Raw genomic sequence first — 19341 nt, forward strand, 5'->3', positions numbered from 1 at the left:
TGGTTCTCTATTCCCTTTCACCCCAGCACAGCCCTCTGTTTTCTTGGGCTGGGGGGGGGGTGGCTTTAGGGTGATAGGAAGGCTCTGTGCTGTGAAAGAATAGTAAGGATGGTTGCAGTATGGAAGGGAGGCTAGGGGTGTAAGATCTAAGAACTGTGCTCTAAATTAACCCTTTGAGCCACACCTGAGAGAGAACTTACCATCTGCTCAGCTGGCTATACCCCTGCAGCCTCCAAACCTCCCAACTCTTCGGTTCTGTGACCGACACATTCCTTAACCTCTCTGAGCCTCGGTTTCCTCTTTTATCCTCATCAGAGAGTTATCTGAGGACCAAACAAGAGAACACAGATAAAGGTGCAAGAACAGTGCTTGATACAAAGTACGCCCCAGAGTGCATCTGTGAAAGGGAATCATAAGAAAAAATAAGCATCTGCCAGCCAGACTGGCTTTTTCCCTCATTCCATTCATCTTTCAACTCCTGTTCAGCTGCTTGTATCAGGAGAGGGACTGACTGCATGCAGTATGTGCTGTGTTTGGTGTTGTCTACTTTGTTCTGTGTTTTTACAAAGTGATGGACTGGTTTTGGTTCACTTTGGCATAAGCAAACATGGCAGATTCCTGCTATGAGCCCCACTTATCTGATTAGGGGGAAGTGAGAACATCATTATGTTCTGGAAAGAAATGTATTTGTGCCCAAAAGATGGACATTCCTTTTGGGCAGATGTTTAGCTGCAGTGGTGGTAAGGTGCTGGGCTCCTTGTGTATTGATAGTCTATGGCAACACTGTGGATGCTCTTTCCAAGGACATAGGCAGTGACCTGCAATTCACTTCCTGGAGCAATGTGAGGCTTAACTACATGAAAGGAATGCTCATCTCCAGCTGCCAGAGACTCCCACTTTCCTCCTTACATTTCTGGAACGATGCATGTTAGATCTTCATTACTGCTACATTCAAGCTTGATAGACACAAGGGAGGTGACCTCTTCGCTTCCTTCCACACTATTAAAGAGTGCTATTTCTGAGCACCTCTCTTGGAAGCCCAAATGTAAACAACAAGACTGATAAAACATTTCTATGACCACGCTAAATCATTTCTAATAGCCTTATTCTCTATTGATCTGGAAATAAAAATAAATTGGACAGAAAGACTCCATGGAGCAGTCGAGCGTAAGGATTTAGAGACCTCCTGGACAAGGGAGTAAGAAGAGGACAGAATCCCCAATTAACACACAGGTAAAGACTTGTACAGACTTTTCACCAAAGAAGATGGGAAACAGGCACATGAAAAGATGCTTGATGTGGCTGTGTCACTGTAATATGCTGATTTTGAGTCCTTTGGGTACAAACCGAGGAGTGGGATAGCTGCGTCAAGCGGTGGTTCCAGTCCATATGTTCTGAGGAATCTCTATACTGCTTTCCATAGTGATGGCACCAATCTGCAGTCCCACCAACAATGTATGAGTGTACCTTTTCCCCACATCCTTGCCAACATTTATTGTTGCTTGTGTTCTTGATAATTGCCATTCTGCCAATCCCAACAAACCAAAGGCTGGATGTTTTCTCTTATATGCAGATGCCAATTCACAATGGGGAGGGGGTGTCTAGAGAAGAATAGAGTTACCTTGGATTAGGTAGAGAGGAGTGAAGAAAGGGGAGGGGTGGGGAGGTAGAAAGGATAGTAGAATGAATCAGACATTATATGACTACATAGTGTGATTCTACATGATGTACAACCAGAAACAAGAATGAGAAATTATACTCCATTTTTGTGGGACGTGTCAAAGTGCATTCCACTGTCATGTATAACTAATTAGAACAAATAACGAAAAAGAAAATAGAAGATTAAAGACCTCGCTTGTTCTAGAAATATATTAAGTATTCTCATACCCTTTTATAAAGTACAAGGTTCATTATGAGTTGTCTACTTATCATGTCTTACCATTTTGCTTTATAGAGCATTTCAATGACTAAATTCTAAAATGAACACTAACATTAAAAATAAAAGATGCTTGACATCATGATTTGTCAAGGAAATGCAAATTAAATGTCCAATGAGGTGCTACTCGTTTTCACTAGAATAACTAACATAACAACAAATGAAGAAAGCAAAACAAATAATACCAAGTGCTGCTGGTGATGCAAAGTAACTAGCATCTCACACATTGTTGGTGGGAATACGAAATGGCTCAGCCACTTTGTAAAGCCATTTGGTAGTTTCATACAAACATACCTACCACACAACCCAGTAACCCCTCTTCCAGGTTATTTGCTCCAAAGAAATGAGAGGCTATGTCCACACAAACAGGTCTGGGTGTATTTTACAATCTGTGTGATACTCGCCCAGGGAAAGTAGCCATTGAAGCAGCATGTAATACTGCACAGGCTTTGCCCAATAGTCATTTATCTCTGTGTAATAACCAGGGACCCAAAGCTATGAATTTGGGGGTAGAACTGATCAAAGTCTTATCTTTAAGGAGAAGAAATAAATAAGGGGGGTGGTGGTTCTTGATTAAACATAAGCCAGTTGGATACCTGATTCTTTCACCTGCATGGCTGGTCAGAGGACTTCAGCTGGCTCAATCAGTTTTTTTGTTTAAGGATGCTAAGTGGAGGCCAGGGGGTGTTGTGGGCAAGGAGACATTCTCTTTTTCTCACTTTGTGGGGTATGTGAATATGAGACCTAAAACGGCTACAACCATTTTCTGCTGTGAAGGAAAACTACTCTGAAGAAAGGGAACAGAAGATATTAGAGGAAAACAACAATGGGCCAGGAGCCCTGACCACATCTTACCTGATGACCATTTTCCTTTGTATTTTTCAAAAGACACTAATAAATCTCCTTCCTTTAAGAAGCCCAGTTAGAGGTTTTGTTTTGTTATTTGTTATTGGTTACCTGAAACTGAAAGCCTCAGAGCTAATCTAAATGTAGATCTCAGAATGGATATGATTTTAGGAGATATTTCAAAGAAGTAGAACAAGCCAGAAACAAGTTCTATGAGCCAAAGTCAAAGCCAACCCAGAGATGTGGGATGGAGATGTAGAGGCAATCTAAGTGGAGCCCGGCAGAGCTGGGCGGGTGACCTTAATGGAACTTTGGGCTTGGGAACAACAGTCTGTGTTAAGAAGATCAGGTGTGGGGCCCTGCCAGGACCTGGCCTTGGAAGAAGGGGGTGAGGAACAGCCAGGGAAAAGAGGCTACCAGGAGGCAGTGAGGAAGACTGCCTCAGGCAGATGGACAGTTAGAGGACTGAGGCATCAAGAGAAAGCCGTTCGTGCTGTGGGACTGCCTGTCCTCTAGGCCAGGGCATTAGTCATCTTTCCATCCCAGAGACCAAAATACCCGACAAGAACAACTCAGAAGAAGAAAAGTCTATTTTGGTTGATGGTTTCAGAGGTTCAGGCTGTGGATGACCAACTCCATTACTCTGGGCCTGAGGTGAGGCAGAACATCATAGCAAAAGGGTGTGGTGGAGAAAAGCTGTCCAGTTTATGGCAGCCAGGAAGGAGGGAGAAGGGAAGAGAGAGAGGAGAGAGAAGACAGGGACAAAACAGAATTCCCAAAGGCGTGCTTCTAGTGACCTCCTTCCTCTAGCCATGCCCATCTGCCTGCAGTTACCACCCAGGGACAAGGTTAAATTATTAATCCATTTGATGGATTAATCCATTTGATGGATTAACCCCCGGGATGTGGTCACAGCTCTCAGGACCTGAATATTTCACCTCTGAACATTCCTACATTGCTACATGTACTTTCCATGGGACATTTCATATCCAACCCACAACAGCCAGCATTGTTCTAAGAACTGGAGCAGAGCTGAGCCTGCAGGTGGAGTTCAAGCAGGCTTGGCAGCTCTTTGGATTCAGTTGGTCTGGCACTGCAGCTGGGGATCTGCCTTCTAACAGGGACCTGCCTCTAGCCATAGGCAGTATGTAGAAGACACCGGGAGCAACTCCATTTTCCTGGGTGATAGAACCAATGACCACTCTGGCTGGACATGACCCTGACCTTGGTTCACTTCTGCATCACACATTTGGCTTTCTTGTCACTCACAGCACCAAAATATCAGAGCATCATGCTTCTTGGGTACCATCAACCCCTGTTTATAGGTTTGTCAGCTAGTGGTATGAGCGATTCAGCCACTTTTTCCTCAGTTCCCAGCCTCTTGGGGAATCTAGAAAATTCCCAGAATTAGGATATGATAGGTGATGAGTTGAAAATGATAGCTGGGATTTGAGGTGTACAGGGTAAACTGGTATGGGTCTTCTACTGCATATAGTCTGAATTTTCCATATATTTGATGGAAGCAAGAGCCTTGCTGTGGGAGATTCCATCTGATTATAAGAGAAGCTTCTAGATTCACCTTGGCTGTACTGAATACTTCTATCATTGATTCTGGGTCTTCATTCTTTGCATTGCCCCCAGATCCTATACCCTAAACTTCTAAAAAAAAAAAACCCCACAAAATATAAGGATAATCATAAGACTATCATAATGCATCTAGAGATTTATTAAGTTTAAGTTTCCCTATACAGAAAGTGAACAGATGTGTCAACTTTAGTCTTAACCACCTCATTGGACTCTTGGTATCCATTTATTGGCCTGTCAATAAAAATAAGGTTACTTTAAAATTCAATGGGTGTATTTCTTAATACATTTGAGTGCCACTCAATGGGTGTATCATGGAGTATTGAGTGTATTATCTTCACATACATTAAGCTTAATAAATAAATGGTAGTTGTTATTCTTAACATTAGAGGAAATTATCTAAATGCAAGATGTTCTGGCCCCAGACTCTAAATGGCCTGGTACTAATGCTTGTGTTTCCTCCAGTAGAATCGAAGATAAAATCCAACAGGTATCTTGTTTTAAAGCCATTGTCTTGAGTTTGCAGTAAACAGTCATGGGTTCACTCCTGTCTCCCCACCTTACCATTTCAGATCTTTGTAACTGCTAAACTCTATATTTCTTTGCTGAGGGATTTCTCTGGGCCCCCAAATCTCCTCTGTCTGTACTCAGCAGTCTGGAATGCTGGGGAATTCGTTCATTAAGAGGAATCCTTAACCAATAACTGATGGGAGTTGGTGGATAATACCCAGTTCCCCCACCCCTTACAGAAGGTCCCTTAGACAGCCCGGTACCACATTCTTTCCTAATTCTCACAGAAGGATCAAATCCTAGTGGCTGCAGTGATAATTTCCTTTCTAACACACTCTGTTTGATTGCCTTTTCTTCTTTGTCTCTCTTACTCCAGGTCTTTCTGGCATTTCCTGGGATCACCTTTCAGATGAATTACTTGTACTCAAGCCCTTGTTTAGAATCTCCTTTAGGGGATACCCAAATGAAGGCAAATTTCAATTCAGATGTGAAAACTTTGGGTGCGGCTAAGTTTTGTGTAAATGATCCAGCAGAGATAGGGTGTTATTTGAAGAAAAACAAGCCTCACCGAGATTAGATGGACCTCGCCAAAGAACATCAGGCACATTAGGGGGATGCCAGGAGCTGATGTGGGAACTCTTTATAATAAACTGGAGCCATCTGCCGGCCTATATAACTGGAATATGAAAGTCCTAATCTGGGATGTAGTTAAACTGTTTACTCTCTGTTTGTGGTTATGTATTTAAAGCTTAACATGCTCGGAATGGTGGATTTAAATTCATAAGCACATTGTTTTACAAAATTGGCATGAAGCCCTTTCAATGCAATATGCAAAATACATTAGTAGGTTGCATCCAGAGCTTTGTGTTTTCTCTTTGTCCTTATTATTTTTTGTTTTTATATAAAGAAAACTGGTAGGACCACAGTCCTGCAAAATGCCTTGTGAGGATGCCAAGAACCACTCTCTAAGCCACTTTCTAAGAAGCAATTTCCTTCCTGTCCCATAAAACTCCCCAAAGCACCTTAGGCGAACACTGAAGCATTGGGTATGTTTGCAAACTGCAAATACAGCAGACATTTAATTACACCGAATTCATCAAAACCCTAATTGAGACAGGAGCTCAAACTTTACAGCTTAATTACTTTAATTTCAGATGGGTAACAGACTTCGTCCTGTACTGCCCTTTATGCCGAAATGCTTAAAGAGAGGCCCACGGGCGCTCACTGGTAATTCTCCCAACCAAATGAAAGTGCAGATCAACATAAATAATAATGCTAAGTGAGAACCATGATTGGATTTATTAATCACTTCAATTCCCAGTTTCTATCCTTTGCCGTAATATTCCGCTGCACCAGTTTTATCACCTGGGAGGGTTCCTCCTCAATGTGGGGAGGTGGGCAACTTCCATTGCTTACTAATTTTTTCTGTTCCATCCACTGATCAGACAGCACAGAAGGAAGTACCCGTCCTTTGAGATTCTCCTTCTACCAACATCTCTTCATTTTCATTTTCACTTAGAAGACCTTTTCCTTGACCTTCTCTTTCCTTCTTGCCACATATCCTTGGGAAACCCTGGAGGCCTGTTAGAGAATTCCACCAACAGGTGGTTCAATTATCACAGTGACCTACTGTGGAATTTGGCAGCCAGGACCACCTTTATTGGTATTCTGGCTATTGAAAATGGTACCCAACTTGTGTTGGCTTACTGTGTGGGCCAGGTGCTATTAATATTGAACTTGCTAGGTTTCATCCTTATGGTAATGCTGGGAAGAAGGAGAATTTATACCCACTCTATAGGTAAGAAAATGGAGGCAGACAGAGCTGAAGTCACTTCTCCAAGGTCTCATAGTGAGTAAATGACAGAGTCAAGAACTCCCAGGCCAGTCTGATCCCCCAGGCCATGGTGCTTCCAAAAGATCATTTTGCTTCCTCTGAAAAGTGTTTAGGGATTTCGCAAAACCCTAAAAGAGAGAACTGGATGGCTTTGAAAATCTCCAAGTGGGCACAGGATGAGGAAATTCAGAAGAAAGGGCTGGCACCCAGAATCATGGTGTGGGCTCCTTCGAACAATGATTCTGGTTATTTCTCCTCACAAGTGTGTGGGGTTGTGAATAAGCCAGCAAAGACCTCTGGAGGGATAGAGTGACAGATACCAGCGTTTGCTGACGTGCAGGCAGCCACATGCCTTTGACGCAGGTGTTCCAACCAAGCTGGTGATGAACTGAGTTGCTGAAGAATTATGCACCCACGTGAATTCAAGCCATTTCGTAAGTAATTAGTTTTTGTGACACTGACTAGACACCGCCCCGTCATTTGTCTCATTTCTTTACATTATCTCTCCCCCTTTGGGCTTGCTTTTGAATTAAGCTCCAGGTACAAATGACTAATGAACTAATGACAACACCAATAACGGCCAGGCTAATAATCATACTGCTAATAGTGACAATGCTAATTAAGAGAGTGCTAACAGCAACAGACTCTACTGGTGTGACTATTCATCTCTGGAAGGCAATGAGGTCTCCAAGCAGAGGACAGCCAGGGGAGAGTGACTGGCAGTGAAGGCAATGATGGAGACTCATTTTTTTTTTTTTTGGTGTTAATGTTAACCACATATGTATGAGAATTTAAAAACACTGTAATATGGGTCCAGAAAAATCTAAGACAACATATTATTGAGCAAAAGGATGAGAAAACAGAAAACATTGTCTAGTGAGTTGAGCAGAGCTCAATGATCAAGAACAGGAACAGCTGTCCAGGAGTCCCTTGTTAGAAGGAATTTGTGCACTTGGGGGCCCTGGAGCTAATTCCTGATGAGATCAAAGGGTCCCATTTGCCCATCACTCAGGAGTAACTAATACACCAGGCATCCTGGACAAATCCATCCATGTAAAGATGATGGTGATAAAAGTGGGCCATATACAAGAGCAACGGTGTGCTGCAGTATATACAAGGTGGAGACACTGGAGTCAGGCGTTAGAGATGGGCAGCATGGGGTGCCCTAGCTGGCTGCTGAAAAATGGAACAGCCTGGTAAAGAGTATATTAAAAGGTTGGAAGGTGCATTCCTTAGCCTCTTAGGATTAACAGGTTGCTCAATTTTATAAGTGGAGCCTCCTCAAATGGAATTCTTGAAGTTGCTTTTTTTTCCCTAGAAGACACTGAGCCTTGGGTGTTTGGGCAGGGAGTTCAGGATTATAGTTCTTCTGAACAAAGTCCCTGTGGAGTCACAAATCTGCATACCTTTCGTACTGCTCCAACACACTGTGCCCATCACCACTCAGGAGCCTCACATTTTGGTGACTTCTAAGAAATTCCCCAAACGGACACATTTGTACATAAAGGAAACAGATCCTTATGATTCCCTAGCAGCAGGATAATCTCCTTAGCTAAAAGGGAGGTCTGTGAAGCCCCTCAGAACCTCAAAATCTAGCTAAAGCAGACATGGAAATAAAATGCTCCTCTCTGTCCCTATAAAAAGAAAAGCTGTGTCCTAAACTGTTTTTTGGTAGATGATATTCCAGCCCTCTGTCTCTCCCATTTATTTTATTTTCTCTCAAGCAAAACCAGATCTAAAATTGTTTGAAGTCATTCTAGTTCAGATCAGTAACCCATCAAAACGAGTGGGACACATTCAAATTTGTGACTTGCGTCTTTCAGGCTGGTTAATTATTTATGTGGACTTGGGGATTCTGAATCCCATTTTGCTGGAGACATTTAAATAAGGATGGCTTGACAGTGTCTAGTTCCCACAGGTTCAGCCTCCTAAGGTGTGAGGCCCTCAGTCACCACTGCCCAAGTCTGCTGCTGGGCCGCATTGTGAGTTGTGAGCCAAAAAGGACCATCTTGTGCCTCAACTTTGCCTCCTCTTCTCCAGATGCTTTGTTCCTTCATCATGAGGAGCTGTCCATCTTACCTGCCCTGCGAAGAGCCCACAGACGCCAATGATGCACAGGATATTGAACACAGCTGAGCCCACGATGGTGCCAACTCCTACGTCACCCTTGGTGATGAAGACCCCTGAAACACAGATCCAATGTCAGCCTGCTTGGGGTGGCCCAGTTGAATTCCAAGGTGGACCCGGGGCCTTTCATAACTGCTAGACTGTTCTCAGGATCTGTAGGAAACAGCCAAGGGTTGGAGGGAGCTTCCTAATCTACAGAGTGGAGACTATCCCACAGGAGCATCGGTCCTGGGTCAGGGACACATTCATGCATGGCAAAAGCATCATTTAAATAAAATAGCTGGGAAGTAGATATTCAGCTTGGGGCCCTGGACTCTTATTTCCTTTCACTGGAAAGAAAACCCTGGCCTAGGCCATTTGTCCCCAGTGCCCCCCCTCCATTTTTTTCTCAGATAGATAGGAAAGAGCTGAAATCCTCTCAGCTGAAATCACCTACCTATGACTGACGTGAACAGCTCTGGGGCCGAGCTGCCTGCTGCCATAAATGTGGCCCCTGCCACATCTTCGCTGAGGTGCAGGCGCTACAGAGGAGCAAAGACAAAGCACAGGTGAGTTTGGATTCTACCTGAGAACAGAGGTGACTGTGACTCTGAGGTCTCAGGTCCCGAGAAGGCCAGGACTAGGTCCCCAGTGAAACCTGGGGGCTGAGTTCAGTCCTACTCAGCCTCCTTCCCATCCTCCCAGAGTTGGATCACTCCTGCTGGACCCCTTGATGGACCAAAACTCCTCTTAGCATCCTCCTCACAGGAGGGGTCCCAAATCCAAGTGCCCCAGGGGCCATGCTGATGACAGGAAGGTGTGGAGTGGGTGGCGTGGAGTCACAGTGGATGACAGGCTCAAGGCAATGAGGGACATTCACCTCCAACCTAACAGCAGCATTGCCAGTTCCCTCAGTGTTGCCAGACATTTTGATTTTAAAATAGAGGCCAATAATCCAGATTTATATACAAAATATCCTGATTTTTTTTTACAATGCTTTGATGATCTTGGGCAAAATAAGGTTCATGGCCACCAGTTTGTGAGCTTTCATTCTGAGGCTTAAAGGAGGCTGCTGAGGTGTGTGTGTGTGTGTGTGTGTGTGTGTGTGTGTGTGTGTGTGTGTAGGTCACCTTCCTGCAACTCTCTCCCCAACCTTGATGGAGTCCTCAAACCCTGGGTGTTAGAGTAGGAGTGGGGGCTTGAGATGGGGAAAGGTGATGAGGTATCTGCTCTGCTGAGGTATATGCAACACTCTCCAGGTCACCCTGCCTGTTAAACCAAAAGGTGATTTGCAAGAAGACAAGACAAATACACATTAGAGATTGTTTATCTTTTCTGCCTTCTCTCATGATCCAGAAAGTAAGCTCCTGGCTGGCAGAATGTAGCCAGTTCTGTCCTGGAGTTCCAGCAAAAACGTGCCAGTCTGGAATGCCATCGTCCTTCTTCCCGGATACACCAGTGGCTGCATTTCCTTGCTCAGCCATAGAGGGGCAGCATGGCCTTGGTGGAGGTTGTGGATCCACTGCCTGCTGGATCCGCAATGGACTGAAGCAGGAGTCCTGGTTAAACAATTTTATCTGACATCCTAGGTCCCTAGGTCCCTTCGCTCTGGACTCAGTAGCTACATACAGAATATTGAGGAGACTCCAAGATGGAACCTCAACACTGAAAGCTGTGCCTGTGAGGGATACCTGAATACTCCAGTTGCAATGAGGCAGGAGACTAAGGAAGGCAGCCTAACTCAGAGCCTGGGCTCCCTGGGTGGCTTGCCTTGCCCAGACTCACCATGAGCTGCAAGCCTTGCAGTGCTGTGGTTTCTTTCCAGGGGGACTCATGATGGCATTAGCTGTAGCCTTCCAAGCTTGGGTTCATAGCCTATTACTCTCTTTCCTTCCTTCAGTCCGTTTGTTTCTTCTTCCACATGCTCTTCCATTTCTCACTCTCTCTCTTCCCTAATTCACTCTAGTACTGGCAACATCTCACTGGATTCTTAGAATTACCACACAAGGGGTCTTCCTGTCTCTGAACTTCCAAATACCACAACCAAGTCATGGAAAGTCTTCCCCGGCTCCTGTGAGCATGGAATAATTTCTAACACCCCAGCCTGACAGCCAGGTTCCCTCTGACCTGATTCAAGCCCCTGTTCTCCCTCTCTTGGTTTGGTGGCTCAGACTCTTCTCTGACCATATATATTTTCCTTGAAATGCTTTGCCAACGAGACCTGCCCTCCAAGCATAAGCTCTTCCTGGTGTTCCAGGCAGAATCCATCTCTCTCCCTTTTCTCTCTGCACTGTCCAATTATCCACAACTTCACCCAGCCCTCTGTGCATCCAGGAAGATTGGCTTCAGGAACCCCTGTGGACACTAAAATTCTCAGCTGCCAAGTTCCTTATATAAATCAGAGCAGCATTTGCATATAGCCTACACACGTTCTCCAGCCTACGGTAAATCATCTCTGGGTTGCTTAGAATTCCCAACACAATGTAAATGTTATGTAAATAATTGTTATACTGTATTATTTAGGGAATAATGACAAGAAAGTGTGTCTGTACATGTTCAGCACAGATGCAATATTTTTCTTGAATATTTTCCATCTGAACTTGAATACTTGGATATGAAACCTGAAGACACACGGGGCTGACTTTATCATCCTGGAGCCTGTCTGTGTCCTGTAAGCTCTGGGATGGCAAGGCCCAGGCTGGATCTCATCAGTTACTTCTGAAGCCTTAGGCATAGAACTTGGCCTGGGCAGAGCCCAGTTCAGTGTTTGTAATACATGGGATGGACCCTGCCCCATGACCCAAGGGCATCACTCAAGGATCAGAAGGTCCCTGGAAACCTCAACCTGGCCCTGAAAGCCTTCTCACCCTCCTTATTCAATGTTGTCTTCTCTCCTCTGCTTGATCCAAGGCTGCCACTGCTGGGGTCCTTCAACTCACGGGCTTTTGCTCACTTTAGTTGTCTTTGAAACGCCTCTTTTCCTTCTTTACCTCCTCAGTGCAGCTGAGTATCTACCCCCCATGGACATAGGATCACTCAACACTCTGGACACCTTCATGTGTCCCATGATGAACCTCTTGGATGTCCAAAATCTAAGGACTGCTAATCCACACAAGGGGAAAGGCAGGTGATAAGGGTGACATGAACTTTGCAAACATCAAGGCCTGACCCACTACTTGCTTGTGAGATCATCATGTGGATCCTCTTCTCTTTCCTATTCCTTGTCTCCCTCAACCTCCATTTTTTTTTCTGATTTCAACTTAAAACTATTTGAGACGGAGAATCTACCCCTCAGCTGTTGCTTTACTGAATAATATGAATTTCTTTCATAAGTCATATTCACAAAAGCTGCAAACAACATCTTTTTGAGTTTCTCTCCCCACTCTCAGTTTTAGTCTATGAGCAACTACTGACTACACACTACCACATTCCTCAAGGCAGATGAGGGAGAGCCAAGGTAATACACAGAGGCCTGGCACAGAAAGCCCCCTAGGCCACTGTGGATGGACCAGCACTGTGGTTCCTAATCTGGCAAGAAAATATAGCTCCAGAGAGAACTGATCACAGCTCTCTGAGAAGATGTAAACATGGGATCTCTGAAAAGCTGTAACTCTGTCCCTAACCCACAGACATGATGTTTGCTGAACAATTAAGGTTGTCTAAAGTCCACAGAGCCACACTGTCTCTCTGGGAGACATGTACCCTCTCTTGTTATATTGATCTTATATTGATCTTGTTATAATGGACTTAGGTGGTGGGAGCAGGGAGAGCTTGGAAAAGGGGTCCCTTTTCTGTGCCCATCCCTCCTGGGTGCCTATGGGCTCTGGAGTTGGAGTCAATCTTGACCAAACCATGGCCTGATATAAGCTCATCTCTGCAGTTGAGTGGCAACAAGAATGAAGACTCCAAGGAGTTCAAGCCACCTTGGGTTCAGATCATGACTCTACCCCTAGCTAGCTGTGAGTCCTGGGGAAAGATGCTCAATGTCTCTGAGCTCTGACTTCTATGTTCCTAACTCACCTGGTAGAGTTTGAGGAATGATTAAAGAGGCAATGAGCACATTCACACCATACTCACTGAGTAATTGATCCAGTTTCCAGCCCAACAAGGATTGAAGAAAAATAATAATTTCCCCTCATTAAACATTTTCTTTTCTTTTCCTCCCATCTTAACCTTTCCCTTAAAAAACTCACCTCTGCCCTCTTTTTCTGCCATTTGACAGCTCTTTGATTGCTTCTCCCTATAAGGGCATGTGCATTCTTGCTGGCAAGTTCTATGGATTTCTTCAATTAAGTTGAACCCATGATGACAACTGTATATATATTTACAGATCATAACAGCTTTGCTATTAACAGTAAGAAAGTTGCATGGGAATGAGACAGAGTGATTTTGCTTTGCATAAAAAATAAACCCCAAACATTGGGAGAGTCAACTCTCAGAGTCCTGGGTTCCACATCCCACAGATTCAACCAACCTCAGATGGAAAATATTCAGGAAAAATATGGCATTAATATTGCAATTATACTAAACACATGCAGACTTTCCCCCTAGTCATTATTCCCCAAACAATAAAGTTATGACAACTTTTTACATAGCGTCTATGTTATATTAGGTATTTAAGTCATCTAGGGTTGACTTAAAGCACATGGGAGGATGTGTGTAGGTTATCTGCAAATATCATGCCATTTTATATGAAGGATTTGAGCATCCAAGGATTTTGGTATCTATGGAGATCCTAGAACTAAACTCCCATGGATATTGAGGGACAACTGTACTTCAGTCACAATAACCCTTTGTTATAAGGTGACCCTGTCCCTGGGCTGAATCACTGTACCAAGGACTTTCATAACTGTGCACCCTACATCTCAGACACCACTTCACTTTCCTTATCCTACTGCCACTGCACAGAGGAAACCCACTTCTGCAACCTCTGCAGGGTTACTGTGGAATAATTATTTGCTTATTTATACACACAAAGAACTCACAAACTTCCAGGGTGTTGAAGAAGCTGTTTAAGTTAATGGTTTTCTAAGTGTATTTTCCAGACCAGCAGACTTGGCATTACCTGAGAACTTATTAAAAATACAAATCCTGGTCCTCTTCTCCCTCATCTCCTAAGACCTACTGAATCAGATGCTGTGGGGAGGAGGAAGGAAAGGGAGGGGACCCCAAGCCTTGAGGACGAATGGCATAAAGAAACTGGAGTTCCGGATGGGCAGTGTCTGAGAGGGAGCCTTTCTGAAAACTGAGATTCTGAATCTGAAATAGGTAAAATAAATAAATAAAATGCAAAGCCTCCAGATAAAGGAAAACTGTACTTCAGAACAGAAAAAGGGATGAAAGAGGCAAGAGAATGAGAGAGTTCTAGATAGGCTGAATATTTTTTTTTTTTTTTTGATGAAAGGCATTTGACTTGCTGTTCAGCCTGGTGTTCACTGTGATGATTTCTATCAGAGATATTTTCCTGAGCTCTGTGCCCAATTCTTTCATCTCAGTGCCTTTCAGGCCAATGCTCAGAGCATCTCTGTACATATGTAAGGGAGGATGATTGACAGGGCAGGTTCTCACCCTGCAAGGACCCCATGGATCACCAAAGCAGCAGAAGGAAATAAGGGAAAGGAGGGTGGGGGAGGGGATAGAAAGGAAAAGCAGGATTTAAATGAGGAAAAGAAAGTGGGGGCAGGTCAGACCACAAGTATAGCTGACCCTCCAGATCCCAGGGTTCTGAATTTATGAACTCTACCAATGATAGATGAAAAATACTTGAAAGAAATTGTGTCTGTACTGTACATGTACAGATTTTTGTCTTCTAGTTATTCCCTAAATAACACAGTATAACAATTGTCTACATAGCATTTGTAATTTATTGGTATTTTATCTAATCTAGGGATGATTTAAAGTATATGAGAATGTATATATACATTGTAAATACTGCACCATTTTACATAAGGGACTTGAGCCTCCATTGATTATGATATCCTCAGGGAGTCCTGGGATCCACCCCAATGGACACCAAGAGACAACTGTATCTGTTATGGCCAAATGGAGCAGGAAAGTTGGCCATGTGGGTTAAAGTCCAGCCTTCTACTGGTGTCATGAAGCACTCAGTGGATTGATGAGGATTTTGTGCTAGGGGCTGGGGCTTTGGCTCAGTGGTAGAGCGCTTGCCTAGCATGTATAAGGCGCTGGGTTCGATCCCCAGCACCACATAAAAATAAATAAATAAAGATATTGTGTTCAACTACAACTAAAAAAATATTTTTTAAAAAAGATTTTGTGCTATTACTGTCCTTTCTCAAGCAAGTGGATGCCTGGCATCTAAGACTCCCAGTGGGCAAGGAGGCTGGAACATACTCATACACAGGTCCCTTTCCAGGCCTCAATCAGACGCAGTGAGAATGCAAAGCATGTACCTCACAGATCTTTTCCAAGGAGGGGACGAAGAAGTCATCACACACAATGGCCAGCGCGTAGAACATGTACATGGCCTGGAAGAGAAGAGAAAGAGTTTACGTTACAGTCAGGCAGAGCCAGTGGTAAGGGTCCGGCTACCTTCTGCTTCAGTCATGTTCTCTGTTATCATGATCTTAACTCAGAGTAAGTCTTTACCATGCCCACAAGAACCTGTGCGACTTGGCCCAGCTTCTCTGACCTCATTTCTGCCACTCTCTTCTTGTCTATGTCCTCATTCTCCAAGCTTGCTATGGATGCCCACTGCAGGGCCTTTGCACCTGCTGTTCTCCTCTGCCAGATCCCCCTTCCCCTACAAAACCTTATTGACTCATTCCATGATGTCCTTCAAGTCCCTGTTCAAATATCAACCTAACTCTCCTCTACCATTTCTCTTTACCCCATTACCTTGCCTTCTTTCTTTTTGATATATTATACATTAATTTTTCTGTTGCCAGTTTTCCTGTCCAAAATATCAGGAGGAATGAACTTTATTTTATTGTTATGGTTTGAATATGAGGTGCCCCCTAAAAACTCACGTGTGAGACAATGAGGAATGTTCATGGGTAAAAAGTTTAAATTGTGAGAGATATAACCTAATAAGTGGATTAATCCACTGATATGGATTAATTGGGTGGAAACTGGACAGGTGGGTTGTAGGTGGAGGAGGTGGGTCATTGGGGGTGTGACTTTGGGGTTTTCATTTTGTCCCTGGTGAGCACAGCTCCTTATTGGCATGTTCTGAGCTGCTTTCTTTGCCATGCCCTTCCACCATGATGTTCTGCCTCCCTTTGGGCCCAGAGCTATCGAGTCAACTGACTCTGGACTGAACCTCTGAAATCGTGAGCAAAAATAAACTTATCCTCCTCTAAGTTGTTCTCTTCATGACTTTTGGTCACAGAATGCAAAGCTAACTATAACACAATTATTGATATATAACTAGAAGTAGGCACAGGTCTGGTTCATTGTAGGTGCTCAATAAATATAGGTGGAATGAAGACATAAATAGATAAACAAAAAATTCCAACTGAACCTGTTTACTATCTTGGTCCCTGAAGAACAGTCTTCATAAATGTGTTTCCATATCTTGGTCATCTATGACCAAGAAGGAAGAATTCTACCTTTGGGCAAGAAATTGCTTCTCCACCTTATCCAACCCTGTGTTTACTCACTAATTAAGGAAATGTTATTTGGATTCCAGTGTTGGTTGACTACCCAGCATCCATCTCCCACTCTTTCCTGAGGGGATCCCGTTTTAATCAAATTTTCACAAGGCTCTATGTGGAAGGTGACTCCATCCTTTTATCCAAGGGTAGATAATGGTTTCCTAATTGCTGTGTAGTGATGATGATTATTGGTTCAGAGGTGGTCACATGACCTAAGCAGGCCCAATCCAATGACAGGAAAGTCTATGTTGTACTTTACAGTACTGCTGGCTATGGACAAGAATCTGGGGCCCCTAATTGTCATTGGTAGCCATACTGAATGACTTGGAATGAGGTAGACCCTGACTCAGAAATCACTTAAGCCCTTAAGGACATCACTGAGTCATTGATCACATAGTGTGGAGCCTTCCATGCCTCAGGACTTCATAAATACCATAATCATCACTGAGGTCAGTTTGGAGTTTTCCTCTTACTTGCAGCCCAAAGCATTTAATGGATGTGGTTCAAGTTCTAGAATCCTCAGTAGTGATTTGTCTTTCATTACTGACCACCCTTACCACAGGGCATAGGACATGACCACAGCTAGCCATCAGAACACCCCATTCCCTGTCTCACAGTGGGGGTATGTAGGAGGTCTGCTTAAAGGGCCACAAAAGGATTAATAGAGAAGTTGGGGGAGAAGGTCTTTCCTCTCATGAGATACAAACACCCTTTATATCTGAAACTACTAGAAACAGTTGAAATGTAGAGAGAGGTTACCTGAGAAAGTAGCTCACACAGTAAGAAACCAAATCAAGAGATGGAACAGGTACACTACACACTCAGTCTGAAACCAAAGTGGACTTTCTCATTTCATGAGCCAATAATATGCCTTTTATACTTAAGTTTTCTTGAGTTTTTGTCACTCACAATTGTCTTTCATGAAACGTTCTGTAGCAACCTGTGTGAAATGATGGCAACCTTTTGACTCTCAGTCATACTCTAATCTAGTCCGCTGGCCCTCCTTTGGATAAGCTTATTTTCTTTGCACAAGTGTATATTTTGGTCTTTTCCATCGGATTTTAAAATAAGCCTTAACATTTGATTCTGTGGAACTATCAGACAAATGCAAAAAGACATATTTGTTCCAAAACAACTGGCTATAATAAATTATCAAAACCTAATGAAATTTACCATAATGAGATGGGTTATATAAACTATTATTCCTTATCCAATGAAATACTATTAAAAGGGATTATGTAAATCCACATTAAGAGATAAGGACATGCATTCACAATACACTGCTAAACAGAAAATTTTATAAAACAGTATGCAAAATCTCTTTTTCAAATTGTCTAAGTACACACACACACACACAAGTATATTTATTTGCATACAAGTTTGTAAGGCCATCAATCAAAATAACAGCCACCCTCACTTAGTGTGAATCTGTCTACATTTTACAATCACTGTCTATACTTTTTAATTTTTCCATGCTGAATTTTTATTTCTTGTGTGATTTTTCTAGGTGATAGGAGATTTTAGAGGTAAAAGCTATGTTTTATACTTCTCTAATCTCTAAGGAGCCGGGAGGCTTGGCATATGGAGAAATCTTAAAAATATATTTTTATTGATTGATATACTCAATCTGTACAAAATTATTTGCCTGTGGGGTGTTTTGAAGATGTCAATTTAAAAATAATTAATGCTGTATTTTACAGCCTTGGGGATAAGCTAGATAATACATTCCCGAATTACAATGGCCTCAAACGCTCTTTTGCTGTGTGACTTGGCTGATCCAATGATACACAGGTTTTAACATTATCCTTGAAAGGACATCCAAATTCAGTAATTGAAATACAGAACTGCACATCTGTGGATTAGCCAAGACCTAAATAAGCTGTCTATCGCTGACATATTCAACTCACTGAATAGCCAACCCTGCTTAGAAGTCCATAAACCATCTCAGTAAGAATATGTCCCCATATTAAGTATCGATCTTGTTTCAGGGCAAGAAGCTCTGTCTAACACACGGTAATATCAATGCTCAGATCTGCCAGGTTTTCAGTGCTTTTAAGGATGCCGGCTAAGGGGCATCACAATGGTTTCCATGCACAGGCAAGGTGAGGAGGGGACACCCACTGTCAATCAGACACCCTGTAACAAAGAACTTCAGGGGAGTCCAAGGGACCTGCAAGGCATAGGGGCTCCTTGTCAGCAGCTGGTCTCTTCTGGGCATCTGAGGGTATGCCTGCCACCGTGGTTATAGAACCCCCTTGCTATAATAGTTTGCCATGTCCACCCATGACCCCTCAAAAAGAGATTCCCGCTGGAAAAGCATGCATAAGCAAACTGAACAAAGCAATAAAACAAAGGTACAAGGTTCGAATTCAAGATTCAGGGTACCTCCAGGAAGTACGACATTGGTGGTACTATCAGGGCAACAGGCAAAAATATTTTTAAAAGAGTAAGGCAATTTCAGATTCATTTGACTATTCCTATATTTCCAAAGGACATAATAATATCATTGATGATAATGATATTAATAAATAATATGTGCCACAGCTTGTTGAGCCAGAAATTCTAGGCATGATCCAAGTAAGGATCACATAGTACATTCACAATACACTGCTAAACAGAAAATTTTATAAAACAGTATGCAAAATCTCTTTTTCAAATTGTCTAGGTACACATTAAGGAACCTTTACATAAGCTTATAAAATACTGTCCTTTATGAGGCCTATCTTATTTAATTCTTTCAGTTTCTGTGGGAGAAAGGGCCCCATTTCTCAGATGACTCAAGAGAGCTTAACAATTTGCCCTGGGACACCTGGCCAGCAAATGGCAGTGATTAGATTTGACCACAGGACTCTCCCAAGCCTCCCTACAGAGCTCAGCTATCCAGCTGTCTCTCCCTACAGTGGTCATTT

General features: G+C 43.1%; 1 protein-coding gene across 1 annotated transcript in view; it reads right to left on the bottom strand.

The window, feature by feature from the left end:
- Slc24a3 (solute carrier family 24 member 3) overlaps nt 1-19341 on the bottom strand; it is a 538383-nt gene that overhangs the window by 135737 nt on the left and 383305 nt on the right. Inside the window, exons 4-6 of the mRNA XM_027922464.2 lie at nt 15230-15304; nt 9274-9358; nt 8790-8893 (exon numbers count right to left, since the gene is read on the bottom strand). Of these exons, the coding sequence (XP_027778265.2) occupies nt 8790-8893; nt 9274-9358; nt 15230-15304 (264 nt within the window). The remainder of the gene's footprint in view (nt 1-8789; nt 8894-9273; nt 9359-15229; nt 15305-19341) is intronic.

The sequence above is a fragment of the Marmota flaviventris genome, chromosome 2, assembly GCF_047511675.1.
Source record: "Marmota flaviventris isolate mMarFla1 chromosome 2, mMarFla1.hap1, whole genome shotgun sequence".
Taxonomy (NCBI): Eukaryota; Metazoa; Chordata; class Mammalia; order Rodentia; family Sciuridae; genus Marmota; species Marmota flaviventris.